This window comes from Zootermopsis nevadensis, unplaced genomic scaffold, assembly GCF_977971745.1.
Source record: "Zootermopsis nevadensis isolate Lab colony 2312 unplaced genomic scaffold, Znev_1.0 Znev_ptg000030l, whole genome shotgun sequence".
NCBI lineage: Eukaryota > Metazoa > Arthropoda > Insecta > Blattodea > Termopsidae > Zootermopsis > Zootermopsis nevadensis.
The window spans coordinates 1,609,405-1,625,512 of record NW_028259162.1 but is presented as its reverse complement, the minus strand read 5'-3'; the positions used below and the strand labels follow the sequence as shown (position 1 = coordinate 1,625,512).

Sequence of the window (16,108 nt, the reverse complement as noted above, 5' to 3'; positions counted from 1 at the left end):
CAGCTGAGGCATGAACTTGACAAATCGCGTATTTTTATGGAACCAATCACACGTTCCTTCCACCGAGTCAGTCCGCATTCTTGAACCCGATTTATTTAAGTTCTATTTTAATATTATCCTCCAGGGTTTTTTCAATCAGACAGCTAGAAATTTGCATCAGTAATTCTAAATCTCAAGTACGAACCAACTCACCTGGATAATGTCGACTGTTTGTCATCAGGTCGAGAGGGGAATCCGTTCATCCAGAGCCTAGAGGTGGTCGGAGGGCCGTCTGTAACACAGAACAATTGATAAAATTGTTTAAATAAAATTGTGAGCGCCGAAACTAAGAAGTCTGGGATATATATCAAACACACTGCAAACAGCTTTTCTAATTTTCAACTCTAAATTCTTTTATAAACCCGATTTTTAAAGTTGTCTTCTGCGATGAACCGTCAGCGAATATCTACCAGACCGCGCGGTGTCACATCACAATTTTCGTCGTCGTAAAAACCTTAAATATCATATTTCAACTCTTATTTGTTAGTACCATAACATGTATTTTCTGATTTCCACAGATTTCTTATTAATTTCTGTATTAATACGCGAAACTGTCTCTAAAACTGAAATAAACCATCAACGAAAAGTTAAAAAAAAAAATTCAGGAAAGACATTAAGTGTCCAAGTTTACAAAAAGTGTTTCACTGTGTGTGTGTGATGAGCTTTGTAACATCTGTAATGTTCTGCAGTGGATAAAAGAGCAGTCTAGAGATTAATTATATCCTATGCAAAAACGCACGACGTAAATTTTGCGAATCACTGTTGCAGATGTCAGACAAGACTTGGATTTGAGAATGTAATAAAAATATGCTTTGTAGTTGCTAAGGAATGGTTTCAGATGCAAGTCAGTGGCGTGAATGGTCTCTTAGTTAGTAGTGCACAACCAGACAACTAAACTAGATAAATATATAACAAATGTTTCACTCTATATAACAGAACAGCGACATATCGTCATACGAGGTGCGATCAGAAAGTTCACAGACTGCGCGTATAAAAACCCGTACACTTATCTCAGGTATTAAATTCATCTATCACCCTCGAAGTAGTTCCCCTGGGAGTGAACACAACGATCCCAGCGCCGCTGCCAAGCCTGGAAGCATCCCTGTAAATCTTTCTTTGGATGAATTTAATACCTGAGATAAGTGTACGGGTTTTTATACGCGCAGTCTGGAAACCTTCCGATCGCACCTCGTAATTATTATTAAAAAATACCTTAGGTTTGTGGTGCGAATGTTGAGGGGAATTTTATGAGGGAATTTTATTTTCTATGTCCTGTAACTGTCACCATGTTTCGAGGAATTAACATCCACTGTTTGCTATAATCGTGCGTTAACTGTACACCAGTTGTTACTAAGGTAACAGCACGTATTTGACCTTGTTAGCTAACGATAACAAAAATAACCGAATGTAAATACAAGGCACAGTTGAAGGACGCAGAAATGTATGTGTGACTTTCATTGTTATTCCGGTGAAATAACGGATTACAACCCTGGTTTCTGCACGTTTCTGTTTGAAGACAAACAGTGGTGACATCTGAGAGGCGAGAGAGCAAACAATTGTAACAGCACCTTCAATTAACGCGGAGGAAACAAGTTAGCAAATGCTCTGTTACCAAGTTCCGTAACACTAGATTCATGTCAAAGTCTTACCGTTGTGCAGGCACGATAATTCGAAGAAGTTCTTTCGGAACGCATCGAAATCGGCCACTGGGTCATTACGAAACCTACAGACACCATGTCTTATAGAAGTTCCGAAGGAGACAGCAAGTTACTCCGATAGCAGACGAATTTCCGATTACAGAACTCTCCTTTATCGACAAGAACACTAAAAGATTATGTCCCACAGTAAAAATTAGAACATTCAGTTACACCAAGGAAGTTTAAATGAAGTTGTGGCAAGACAAATGAACTTCGAAACAGGCATCCGTCACTTAAGTTCTTACGATAAAACAATCAATAAAGTTATGTCTATATGCCTACGGAATTTTGATTTAAACGTAATTTTAAAAAACAGGAACCATCGACTTAAAGGCAACACAGTGTCACAGCTGCGAAAAGTGTTCCCACTGTTGAAGCTGTGAAAGTTACAGCCATTAGCTTATCTGTATTCTCAGTATAAGTCACGGTGGTCTAGCGGTTAGAACGCTGGCCTTGTAATCCTGGGGTCTCGGGTTCGATTCCCGGCGGCGCCCGAATTTATAACTTGTGTTGGGCAAGGCCGTGGTCTAGGTAACACGGAGGTTTCCTCCGTGGCATCCCAACAATTACTCCATTCACACACAGAAGAAGGCAATGGCAAACCACTTCTGGATCATCTGCCAAGAACGTATATGAACAGGTCCCAGTCCGAGAAAAGGATGGAAGGATCCTGTTCATATGGACCTGTCGTCAGACAGAACACTAAATAAATATAAATTCTCAGTATAGAGGTTGTGAACAGTCTAGCCGAACAATCGATCACAAACAGCGATACTATCGAAATAATCCACGAAAGAATTAGCGTTCCCGTGCGCGCTATTTGTGTGAGAAGTCTTTTGCGAGTTAGGATATCGATACTTTCCGACCACAGACGGCCAGAACGAAGTCAAGACACGGTGAGCTGGAGGCATAATCGCTTTCATTTCCTCGGTAAGACTCTGCACTTGGCGAATTGTTCCAGCAGAGACTCGTATATTGCTTCAAGTAGCGACATGAATTATTCATCGTAAACGCTGCATCCTGCCAGCAAGAACTGGCAATGTAATTTGAATTTTGAGAACAACAAGAGTCAAAGTGTTTCCAAGCCGCTCGCCTGACTTGTGCCCACACGGAATGACTGCAACTACGCCCATTGGACCAGAACAGGTGCCACCGGGTGTGCCAAAATTTATCTTAACATTTTTACTCTTTTACGTCCCTGTGACCTCTCACTTAGAGAGATGGATAAACTGGGGACACACACAAAAATAATCCATCATTGACTGATAACTCGAAGGCGATTGAACAAGTCATCTGATATCCCCGGGTTTTTGTTTGTTTGTGTTCATGCTTCGTATCTTGGAGTACAGCGGATCGAATTTCGGTTGGGAAACCAACTAACCTAATAATTCCGTAGTTTAATCAATGACTCTGATAAAATTCCAGGATGGTATACTAATTTAATGAACCAGCGCCTTCATTTCACGATCTCAGATCGTAAAACAAACGAAGTATCACGATAAACTCAAAACATTCTTGCCCGAAATTAGAGAACAGAACACACGCCTAAATGGAAACATTACGTGGAATTTAGGGAGTCACATCCAATGGAGTATATACAGACAGGGGGATTTGAATACAGTCGTCGTTATAACCAAGACAAACGCGGAACAAGATATTTGGTGGATACACTCTTACAAAATACGAGGCGAATAACTCCGTTTACCTGACAAGGTCACCCTTTTCAACCACTTCAGAGTAACTACAAAATAATAAATTAAAAGTAACACTAAAACTATCAGGCATGAAGATGTAAGTTTACGGACTAAAGCCCTAAATGTAAAATTTAATTAATCCGATGTATTTTTTACAATAAAATATTAACTGTTGCTATTTCACGATTCACTAACTATAATTCTGCTCTGAACATTGGCATTTGCTTGAGTGGTTCTATGTTCTGTGACGGTAGAGGCTTTAAACAGAAAAGAAAATACCAAGTACAGCGATCAGACAAGATCTCACCCGGATCTGAACCAAAGACACTTTAATAAATGTCAAGTGAGAGGTAAAGGAATGGAAACGAAAACCGGACAGTCGAGGTGAGGAACAACCTTCTGTATTTTATCTTAGGGCTGGCAGACAGAATTGGTACGGATAAACAAGACTCAGTGGAATCGAAGACTTTCCGGCAAAAAAACTGTTCAGCCTGTCTCAAAAGCTTTCAAATCCATCAATCTTCTGAAACCACATCGCTTAAATTATATTTAAAGAATTCAGTTCGTACCGCGAAGAAAACACTACACTTCACCATTACAAGGATTAAATGGTTAACGCTGTTTAAGGAAATAATCGCTGTTTACAGTGAGAATCATAGTTCGTCTAAATTACATTTAAGAATTCAGTCCGTACCGCGAAGAAAACACTACACTTCACCATTACAGAGATCGAATGGTTAACAGTGTTTAAGGAAATAATCGATGTTTACAGTGAGAATCATAGTTCGTCTAAATTACATTTAAGAATTCAGTCCGTACCGCGAAGAAAACACTACACTTCACCATTACAGAGATCGAATGGTTAACGCTGTTTAAGGAAATAATCGCTGTTTGCACTGAGAATTATACGAAACACAAATACAAAATGAAGAGATACTTATTGTTAAATTAGGTGGTACATATAATTACCATTGACTTAAAAATTTTAGTGTTACCACATGACTCAGCATACCGTGCCGAGCAATGTGATACAAAATTATAATCCGTGAACAGTTACAACAAGAATTTTAGATTGCCTTGATGACGTTTAAGAATCGACGTCGAAAACTTATATTGCACGACTTAAGACAACATATGGAATGTGGGCATAATTACGTTAATTAATCTGACCGATCACACGGCCCATCGAACACGGTAATTACATATAAGTAGGGAATTCGACTAGCTGAGCTACTATTAGCTTCTCAACAAAAATTCTGCTCCATGGAACAAAGTTACTGTACATTAATAAAATGACACAAAGGACATTTTATTCACCTGTAGAACACACACAGACGCCAACACCTGAAATCCAACGCCATGGGTAAGGAAGCAGGCAGGTGACGATACAACATTGCCACGCCCTTTGTGGCGCCAAATAGCACCCCACTGGCTACATACCTCGCCATTTTAATACCAGCCTCATTGTGGGCCGTCCAGACACGATGTAACGCGAAACTTCTGCGTCAGGAAACAAGCTGTCATGGCACGTTTTCGGTTCTATGAAATGGCCAATCAATAGACGTCGAATCCAGTCGGACGTCACAAATACGGAATTTGAAGTAAATGGCAGGCCATCCATACCAAATTTCGTGAAAATCCGTTCAGCCGTTCTCCAGTTATTATTCATTTTTAATTACTTATTTCTCTCCCTCTATTCTTTATTCATTTATTCTTCATTTTCTCACTTTCTTATTTCGCCTCCTTGCCCGCTTTTACCCCCCCCCCCCAGTTCCATCTTTTCCTCTTGTTCTGCCTCTATTATCTGCAGGTACACGCTGACCGCGATGTACCCTGGATATGAAACAATCGAGATGCTAATTACGCAATTCAAAATAATTAAATATAATAAATCCCTGTGGGTTCGTCACAGTTCCGCCAGAATCCATCGGCCGTGGCTACCATCAGGTACACTAACGTGGCTGATTTCGACAATCTAATGCCTAGTTCAAATCTCCCAAGATCGATTTCTTCCTCGATGCATCATCACTGTCATATTGGGTTTCGGACCACTTTAATATTATGAAATCCCCCCCCCCCCAACTTTCGAAGTATAATATAATGAATGAGGGAACGGGAATATTGTTAAGTTTATGCCATCTTACAAACGATAAATAAATTCTTCTTCGACTAATATAGGCTGTTATAATTATGAAGGACTTCAAGTTAAGAATTCGCATCATACATTTATAAATCTTTATGCTAATCTGTTGAAATATTTAAAAGCATAAATTTAAAAATTTACTCAGTGGTTCGTAAGAGTTTGCCGTGAAGTAATGTCAAGAACAGGACACAAGTGGGAATTTTTTTAAATTTATAAATAATGACGTTGTGGTCAGGAAGTATGACCATCTGTCAGAAGCAAATATTTACTCTGCAGAAGCTCAAATTGCTGTTGAGTATCTGGGCAGAACCTGCAACTGACTTAAACAAAGGTTTTTATGTGCGTGGTTGTCAACATTTCGGAGTAACTTATCGCCTCCATCTTCAGATCTGACATACACACTGATGTTTCACAACTGTACCACTCCTATACTGAATCCCTTTGCTCAAATATCATCACTACGTACAAACTACAGGTATTCATATCAATGTCCTGGGCGGCACTGCGGTTTCAAAGCGACTGTAATCTTTCCTCAAAATATACATTTTCCGGCATAGCTCTCAGTCCTCGAAATGGCTGGCTAAGGACTGGGAGACCTGAGTTGCGTTTCACTTTCCGAAAGCGGCAGGAATTTTGGTATTCACTTTCCGACTGGGGCAGGAATTTTGGTATTCACTTTCCGACGGGTGCAGGAATTTTGGGATTCACTTTCCGACTGAGGCAGGAATTTTGGGATTCACTTTCCGACAGGGGCAGGAATTTTGGGATTCACTTTCCGACAGGGGCAGGAATTTTGAGATCCACTTTCCGACAGGAGCAGGAATTTTGGGATTCACTTTCCGACGGGTGGAGGAATTTTGGGATTCACTTTCCGTCAGGGGCAGGAATTTTGGGATTCACTTTCCGACAGGGGCAGGAATTTTGAGATTCACTTTCCGACAGGTGCAGGAATTTTGGGATTCACTTTCCGACAGGGGCGGGAATTACGCACCACGTCCACATAGTTCACTGAGCCTCCTGTCCAGTGTGTAATGGTATCTTTCTCCGAGGTGGTAAAACAGTCACTGAACACCCGGCGAGACGGTTTTAATCACTGACCTTACGTGATCGCCCTCGGGCTGATTTCTATTGAACCTCATTCCTAATATATAACGATAATCAAACTGCTTGTGCCTAAATGACATATGAGATATAAATTTTAAATATAACTATCAGCTGAACAACGATGACCTTGTACCGTAATTAGAAACGTCAGTAACTACTTACTAATGCATTCGCACAGGTACCGATATATTTAGGGCGATTGTTTTCATGCGCTGTGACCAGTTCATAAAATGTGAAGTTGTTTAACACAGCTTCCTAATTATCCTTTAATTTAATGCTTCTCAGTTCGGCAGCCATGAAGAGGCAATTATTATCGTTGCCACACACAAAGAGTGGTGCTCTCGGTGGGATTCGAGCCGGAAACTTCGGTCTAAGTGCCGCTATCGCCGCGGTCTAATGACCCCGGCCACCTGGCTAGAAGCCATTAACAAAGGGTGGGACACTTAATTACAATAAATTATATGCTAATTCGTATGCCGGGCTGCTAGTACCTCCCGCTTTAATTTACAACAGGCGTAACAAGGAGGGACGCGAAATTTATTTCGACGTAACAAATTTCATATCCAGTGTCGAATAAACTTTTTAATTATTACACAGACTAAATGTTTTGATAAGTAAAGCAAGCTACCACGCCATACTGCCTTCATCTTCAGAGCTGAAGATAACAATTTAATATTTTCATCCGAAATGTTGGGATCTATCAACAAATCCTTATTGTTACTGCCCTGAAGACCGACATAAATATCATCGCGGCCATGAGAACCTCAAAGCTCACACGAATGTATCATAACCTAACTTTTCTTATAAGAGAAACTGAATAGAAAATCATATCTCTTAAGGAACATAATCAAATTTCGTTATCGTCACAACGAAATATTTTGACAACATATCACTTGGGAGACGTACTCGTAGAAGAGATGATAATATTAAAACGGATCAAGCAGAAGGTTTAAGGGTGGCTAGTACATATTCGAACCCCAATTACGTCACTGTGGCGATCAAGCGCTGTCTGGGGCATCTTGAAGTGCCAGCATGTATACAACATGGAAACAAATTATTTATACGTGTTAGTTGCGAGCTATAATTAATGACGTGATTTGGAGAATGTTTCTGCTGAATTCCTACGCGCAGACAGGCAAGTAACGGTACAGATTAAGATGAGAACCAGCCCACATCAATCCGCTGCTCCAGCGGTCAAACATTTCCACCTGGTTCGGCCGACGTATCGCTCCTGTGGGCTGCTGTTAAAGATTTACACAAGAGTGTAGACTCTACTCGAAAAAAAAATTAATAAAAATGCATTGATCAGATCTGAGGTTCTCAAGGTGGTGAAGATGGCAGGATTCCGCCCTGAAGATGACCCAGTACGTTCCCATCGAAACGTTGAAAGTCTACGCGGCGTTACAGCCCAGAAGACCAACACCTACCTAAATTTTCACGAGTTCTGCGTTTTTGTCCACAGAGAGTATGTCTGAGGAATTTTTTATAATTATCAGAACAAACAGTAACTATGTACTTAAGCAACTAATTTCTGTAATGGAGACGCGCTGTGTTTCCCTTGAGGTAGGAACTGACTTTTTAAATGCTGTTCACATAACTTCGTGTTTCAAAAAAGGTAAAACAAACATTTTAAAGAAGACTGGAAAGGTGTAACATAAAAACCAGTACAGACGAGCTTTGTGCAAAATCTCTCTCTGGCATCAAATTACAAATATATATATATATATATATATATATATATATATATATAATGCGGTTCACCAAAAACATAATTTATAAGGATTTTAAAAATAAATTCTCCTACAGAAGACTGCTGACTTATCTTTAAAACTGGCCACAACTACGTCATTTAAAACATCACCTGAACAATCATGACACAACCTATGTTCCCAATAAGGAAGTGTTAATTGCATGGCGATCATTTAAGAACAGGGGATTTTGTGCCTTACGGGATTATATTCATGGCTTTAGATTGTCTAGCGGTTAGAACGCTGGCCTTGTAATCCTGGGGTCTCGGGTTCGATTCCCGGCGGTGCCCGAATTTAAAACTTGTGTTGGGCAAGGCCGTGGTATAGGCAACACGGAGTTTTCCTCCGTGGCATCCCAACAATTACTCCATTCACACACAGAAGAAGGCAATGGCAAACCACTTCTGGATCATCTGCCAAGAACGTATATGAACAGGTCCCAGTCCGAGAAAAGGATGGAAGGATCCTGTTCATATGGACCTGTCGTCAGACAGAACACTAATAATAAAAAAAATAACTTACTAGAATTACGCATTTCGTCAAAACAACATAGCTAAACAAAGCAGAGATAAAAATTCATTGAGAATTTTACCATCAAATAAAAACTAATAAAATAATGTCGAATGGTCTGACAGTTATTGTAGTTTTCCTCAGTTCCTCCAGGCTAGTTTCGTGATAAGATCTTTAGAAGAAGACACGACCACGTTACCGGCAAGCAAACATCTTAATGTCTTGCGATGGCAGCAAAGTGTGGGAGTTACAGCCGGAGAAACAAAAGATGAGCACGTGGACCAGCTGTTCCCATGCCAGATCGGACCATGGCACACAATGACCACTTACAGGGCCAAGTCGTAAGAAGCATTTTTTGGCCTTGGACGTGTTCATCTTCTGCTACTGACTGGCTACGAGATGCGAGTTTGTTGTTACTGATGACAGCTGAGATTAAATATTATACCATTACTTTTATTATATAATGAAAAAGTCAAACAAAGTTATTTCCCCACCTAAGCGTCAAGAGATGTACACTGAGGAGAAGCTCAAAGGATAGTTAAATCGGCCAAGATGACAATAATCATCAGCTTCACGTTCCGACTGCATTTACAAGCGGAGAAAATATAGTCCAGGGGACTTGGAACCTCGAGAAGGGTTATGGACAGCCATGTTGAAGAGGACGCACCAAATACATTAATCCATCACTTTACTGACAGAAATAAAGATTCGTCCTGTTATCTTCATTTTTTTGTAATCAGTCTTTCGCCTGGTTTGATGTGGTCCTCCATTTTCGCCTGTCTTGCGCAAATCTCTTCATTTCCACAAATTCTTTGCAGCCCTTATCCTCAAAAATGTGCGTCACATATTCCAATCTTTGTCTCCCCCTACAAATTTTCCCTTCAACTGTTCCTTCCATTACCAAATTAACCGATCCTGGGTCCCTCAGAATGTGTCCGCCATCCCATCTCCTCTTCTCGTAAGATTTTTCCTTCGCCTATCCTGTCTAAGACCAGCTTATTTCGTCCTTTATCAGTCCATTTAATTTTCAACATCCTTCAAATGCTTCTATCCTCCTTCTTTCTGGCTCTCCCACTGACCATGTTTCGCTGTAAAACCCTTTTCCCGTGGTTCATGGCATAGTTACTCCCTGAAATGCATTTGAAATTAACGCATTGCCATGATAAGATCTTTTCTACAACGCTGAACTGTTTACCAGGGATGCCATCTAGTGTTTTTGAAACTTCCAGTTACATCAGTGTTTATCTGTATCAGATTCGCCATCTGGGTCCGCGAATGCATCGCATTTCAATCAAACACATCTCCTTATTTTAATATTATCCTGGTTTATTCTTCGATACATTTCTATTAGTTGACATAGTTAGTTGTCAACTATTAAACACGTTCCCTTTTCTGTCTCAAAGTCTGATGTCGGGTACGGTTGCTATAATCTGCTATCTTTTCATTATCATCATCATTAATATTATCCTCAGAGCAGGATGCTGGAATTATATCTTGACCGACTGGAACAGAGTCCTTTTTGGGAAGTCGACTCAAACTCCCCAAAATTCATGAAACTCGAAGGTTTATTACAAGATCGACCAATGGACGTTATCGTGACCCACCTGAATCCAGCACACATCTTCACATAACATTATAGATCCATTTTAATATTATCCTTCTAAATACTTAGTAGTGATCTCTTTCCATCAATTTTTGTGACAAATTGTCATCTTCCCTGTGCGTGAAACATTACCTATAATTCTTGTTCATCATTCAATCACACTAAAACATCTGACCAAAATTACAGTCCTCTGAAGATGGTGTTTCGAGTACTACTGCACACGAAGATCTCAGGCAACCCACTGAGGTGCTTTCGTGTCAGTTTGTAGGATTAAATATCCGCGATTCTGATCAATTTCCAAACAATGACAGAGAGCTTTATTAAGAAACACAGAGCCTACCTGCGTTACCGACCGAACAGTCGACCGGCCTCTTAGCTTGGAATGCGACATTCCCGTTATGAAACCAAACGGCGCGGAAAACACACGACGGTTTAATTGGACGCGATGGCAACTTTTTATTACAGGATTCCACTTGTGTGTCAACTCGCTGCATCCTTCCAGGCCAGACGCCCAATCTCGCCCTCCATAAGGCAGGCAACGGTCTACGTGGTGCTTTGCTGTCGAGTTCTCTCTAACGGAACCCAAAGAGTCCGCACTTTTGCCGGACAACGCCGTCTCCCAAGATCCGGCACACAGATCTGTCAAAGAGTTTTCCAACTACCTAACCCAACCTTTATCGAAGTTTATACCTATTTGCCCGAACGAGAAATTCTTTGTTTTACGGAAACTAAACTTGAATATTTATCATCAGAAAAGCCAGTAGACTGAGCTCCATTCACACCATTATTTTTTTTTATTTAGTGTTCTGTCTGAGGACAGGTCCATATGAACAGGATCCTTCCCTCCTTTTCTCGGACTGGGACCTGTTCATATACGTTCTTGGCAGATGATCCAGAAGTGGTTTGCCATTGCCTTCTTCTGTGTGTGAATGGGATGCCACGGAGAAACCGGGGAAGCCCCCGGAGGAAAACTCCGTGTTGCCTAGACCACGGCCTTGCCCAACACAAGTTATAAATTCGGGCACCGCCGGTAATCGAACCCGAGACCCCAGGATTACAAGGCCAGCGTTCTAACCGCTAGACCACCTCATCTTATTATTATATAGTGTTCTGTCTGACGACAGGTCCATATGAACAGGATCCTTCCATCCTTTTCTCGGACTGGGACCTGTTCATATACGTTCTTGGCAGATGATCCAGAAGTGGTTTGCCATTGCCTTCTTCTGTGTGTGAATGGAGTAATTGTTGGGATGCCACGGAGGAAAACTCCGTGTTGCCTAGACCACGGCCTTGCCCAACACAAGTTATAAATTCGGGCACCGCCGGTAATCGAACCCGAGACCCCAGGATTACAAGGCCAGCGTTCTAACCGCTAGACCACCTCATCTTATTATTATTTAGTGTTCTGTCTGACGACAGGTCCATATGAACAGGATCCTTCCATCCTTTTCTCGGACTGGGACCTGTTCATATACGTTCTTGGCAGATGATCCAGAAGTGGTTTGCCATTGCCTTCTTCTGTGTGTGAATGGAGTAATTGTTGGGATGCCACGGAGGAAAACTCCGTTTTGCCTAGACCACGGCCTTGCCCAACACAAGTTATAAATTCGGGCACCGCCGGTAATCGAACCCGAGACCCCAGGATTACAAGGCCAGCGTTCTAACCGCTAGACCACCTCATCTTATTATTATTTAGTGTTCTGTCTGACGACAGGTCCATATGAACAGGATCCTTCCATCCTTTTCTCTTCTCGGACTGGGACCTGTTCATATACGTTCTTGGCAGATGATCCAGAAGTGGTTTGCCATTGCCTTCTTCTGTGTGTGAATGGAGTAATTGTTGGGATGCCACGGAGGAAAACTCCGTGTTGCCTAGACCACGGCCTTGCCCAACACAAGTTATAAATTCGGGCACCGCCGGGAATCGAACCCGAGACCCCAGGATTACAAGGCCATCGTTCTAATCGCTAGACCACCTCATCTTATTATTATTTAGTGTTCTGTCTGACGACAGGTCCATATGAACAGGATCCTTCCATCCTTTTCTCGGACTGGGACCTGTTCATATACGTTCTTGGCAGATGATCCAGAAGTGGTTTGCCATTGCCTTCTTCTGTGTGTGAATGGAGTAATTGTTGGGATGCCACGGAGGAAAACTCCGTGTTGCCTAGACCACGGCCTTGCCCAACACAAGTTATAAATTCGGGCACCGCCGGTAATCGAACCCGAGACCCCAGGATTACAAGGCCAGCGTTCTAACCGCTAGACCACCTCATCTTATTATTATTTAGTGTTCTGTCTGACGACAGGTCCATATGAACAGGATCCTTCCATCCTTTTCTCTTCTCGGACTGGGACCTGTTCATATACGTTCTTGGCAGATGATCCAGAAGTGGTTTGCCATTGCCTTCTTCTGTGTGTGAATGGAGTAATTGTTGGGATGCCACGGAGGAAAACTCCGTGTTGCCTAGACCACGGCCTTGCCCAACACAAGCTATAAATTCGGGCACCGCCGGGAATCGAACCCGAGACCCCAGGATTACAAGGCCATCGTTCTAATCGCTAGACCACCTCATCTTATTATTATTTAGTGTTCTGTCTGACGACAGGTCCATATGAACAGGATCCTTCCATCCTTTTCTCGGACTGGGACCTGTTCATATACGTTCTTGGCAGATGATCCAGAAGTGGTTTGCCATTGCCTTCTTCTGTGTGTGAATGGAGTAATTGTTGGGATGCCACGGAGGAAAACTCCGTGTTGCCTAGACCATAGACGACATATTTATCTCCTCACTTATTGCTTATCTCCCATCAAGGGACACGAGTGGTAAGATTTCTGCTTCGTATTAAAACCCTGTCCCGGAAACCGGCTATCCTGAAATATTTTACGTGGGTTTACTCAGTTCCACAAAACAAATGTTGGGATAATACCTTAAATTACGCCACGCCCATTTAAACACAATTTTTAATTCATTCTTTAACCGTCTTATCTTTCGACGCTGTATGGTCTGAGCTAATACGAGCGTAGTTAAATCACAACACGTACATAAATATTGAGAATAGAGTAGAATACAGAGCTCTTTATTATGCAATTTTATTCATCTCATCTCTCTTAGGTTCACATTTCTCAGTAATTTAATCCGTCTCTGTTCTTCCATAGACGTAAGGGATCAGCTTAGATATCTAGACTAGCTAACAAGCAAAATTTCAAAATCAGTTGCTTTAAAAGTTACGTCATAACATAAAGTACACTGAACCCCAAGACAATTAACGTTTTCTGCTTTAAAGTCAATTAACTTCTGATGTGTATTGAAACTCATTTCGTTCAGTGCCTTGAAGGGTGATAGCATCTTGGTGATATTCTTTAGTAACTAAGCAATTATCTGTTTAGAGAAATCTGTAGTTTATGAACTTCTGCTAACTGATATTTTCGTTTTAACGGATTGATTCAGAAACATTTGAATGTCACAGACGTTAATCCAGACTTTTTCACGAGTCTCGTATCTTCTCAAAATATATTATCAACCAAGTACCTGTTAAGTCAATGACAATTAATATGTACCACCTCCCTGCACCCCCCCACAAAGCGTATTTATGGGTTTCATACAATTTTCAGAATAAATTATTTAATTATTATTAATTATTAAATTATTTACGTTACAGGCCAATGTTAAACCACTATCACTTCAAAATATACCCTCACTCCAATGAATTTTGATGTAAACATCATCAGAAGTTACACAACAACAGTAATTAAGTTTTAGTTTATAAGATTATAATTTTTAACTTTTAACTTTACACCTGAAGATGGTTCAATGTAACCGAAACATGTAGTAAAAAATTGTACCAAATATGTAAATGATATTTTAATATCTTATGTATAATTTTATTTATATACAATTGTGATTAGACGGAAAAAAACACGAATAATTAAATTTTAATTCACAATATGACGCAATTATATCAACTTAAGAATAAATAATATATATATTTCCTTTTACAGAATTAACCAATTGAACGTTGTTATGAAGATTACTGATTTCTTTATGTACATCTTTCACTTTTCCCCCATAATTATCTCTGCCCCCACCCTTCCAATATCCTCCCCACCTCTCTCTCTGTCTGTCTGTCTGTCTGTCGTGCTTAAGGGAGATAAAATGCATTTAAAAGTTTAAAAGGTTTTTGATAGACTCTGCCTTTTATCAGAGAAATTTAAAGTCATCGCCCTTGTAGCATTTTGTGTTCCTTGAATGTTGTCCAATCATATTTAGAGGCATTTTCAATCAAGAACGTCTACTGAGTGACATTTCGAAGCCGCAAACTTCCATCCTTGTCAGCAAAATTTTATCCCGACATCACCAATCAATGGAGTTGAATATAAACACTTATATATATATATCACGAAGACGTATGAGCACTTCAGTACTCACTAAGACACCCGCGTGATCGCGCTGACCTTCGGAAACTTCCGTTTCACTGTCTGAACCCGGCCACGATCTTCGTCTGCACGCATCACGCTTCTTCGAGCAAATGCCCGAAAATGCCTTTACTCTACAGACTTGCGTCTTCCACGAGAAAATCCAGAAATGTGATTGGCGATCTGCGGGCTGGCATTCGCCCCTTCAATCTTGAGGTAAACTGCACATTGGCTGGCCGTTAAATTTTAAAGCGTTTTCAAACATACTCGGTGCTTGAATTTAAGACAAATAACCCCAAAAAAAAATTCAATGTTCTCACGTCGGCAAGAATGTCTATGTCTGTATTCTAGGTTGAAACAAAATTTGGATTTGTACGCATAAAACGTTTCGAAGGAAAATATTACTTCCATCCTCAGGGCTAAATACCTTAATCCTAAAAATTGAGGCAGCAGTAAGTTTATCAGAAACGTTGTTATCTACAACATCCTCCTACAGAGCTTAAAACGTCTACCCTGAAGGTAGAAGAAGTGTTACTCTTCATGTTCACACAGTGTCACAACCCATAAGACCACCAACAAAACATAGTACACTCAGCTAGTCAAGAAACTCCTCGAATTTTATATAACCAGAAGGTTCATTACCGTGTTCGCAAAAGTCCAAGATTATTTCATATCCAAAGACAGACGAATCCAATCCACATCAATTTTAATATTATCCTCCCATGTACCTTTACGTATTCCAAGCTGCATTTCCCCTTCAGGCTTTAAATTAAAATTCTGTACCCATTTTGTATCCACCTCATACTAATTCAGATACTTATTTAACAAGATTTTCACATGCAGAATTCTTATTAATAATTTCTGTCATCAGCAGGCACTTCGAAATTCATCCATCCGACCTGGCGGGGGAGGGGTTTAAAAATAATTGGTCAATCATTACCCAAACGGGTTCTACACTTAAAAAAAAAAAACTCCCTCTTCTGAACAACAGAAAATCTTAGGAAGGGGGTGAATCGGTCGGTACTGACCACTGTAAAAGGTCGCGAAATCTCTTGAGGTTACAAGGTCAGCAGCCAAAGTGGGCGAGAGATTAATTGTTGTTCTGTTCCTACGCCAGAGCAGGTTGCCATGATGGATAGGGCAATACGAGCTT

General features: G+C 40.7%; 1 protein-coding gene across 1 annotated transcript in view; it reads right to left on the bottom strand.

Annotated features, from left to right (window-relative positions):
• The window catches only part of LOC110827781 (calpain-1 catalytic subunit), a 59,827-nt gene that overhangs the window by 33,428 nt on the left and 10,291 nt on the right, over positions 1-16,108 (bottom strand). Inside the window, exon 3 of the mRNA XM_022059779.2 lies at positions 193-271. Within this exon, the coding sequence (XP_021915471.1) occupies positions 193-271 (79 nt within the window). The remainder of the gene's footprint in view (positions 1-192; positions 272-16,108) is intronic.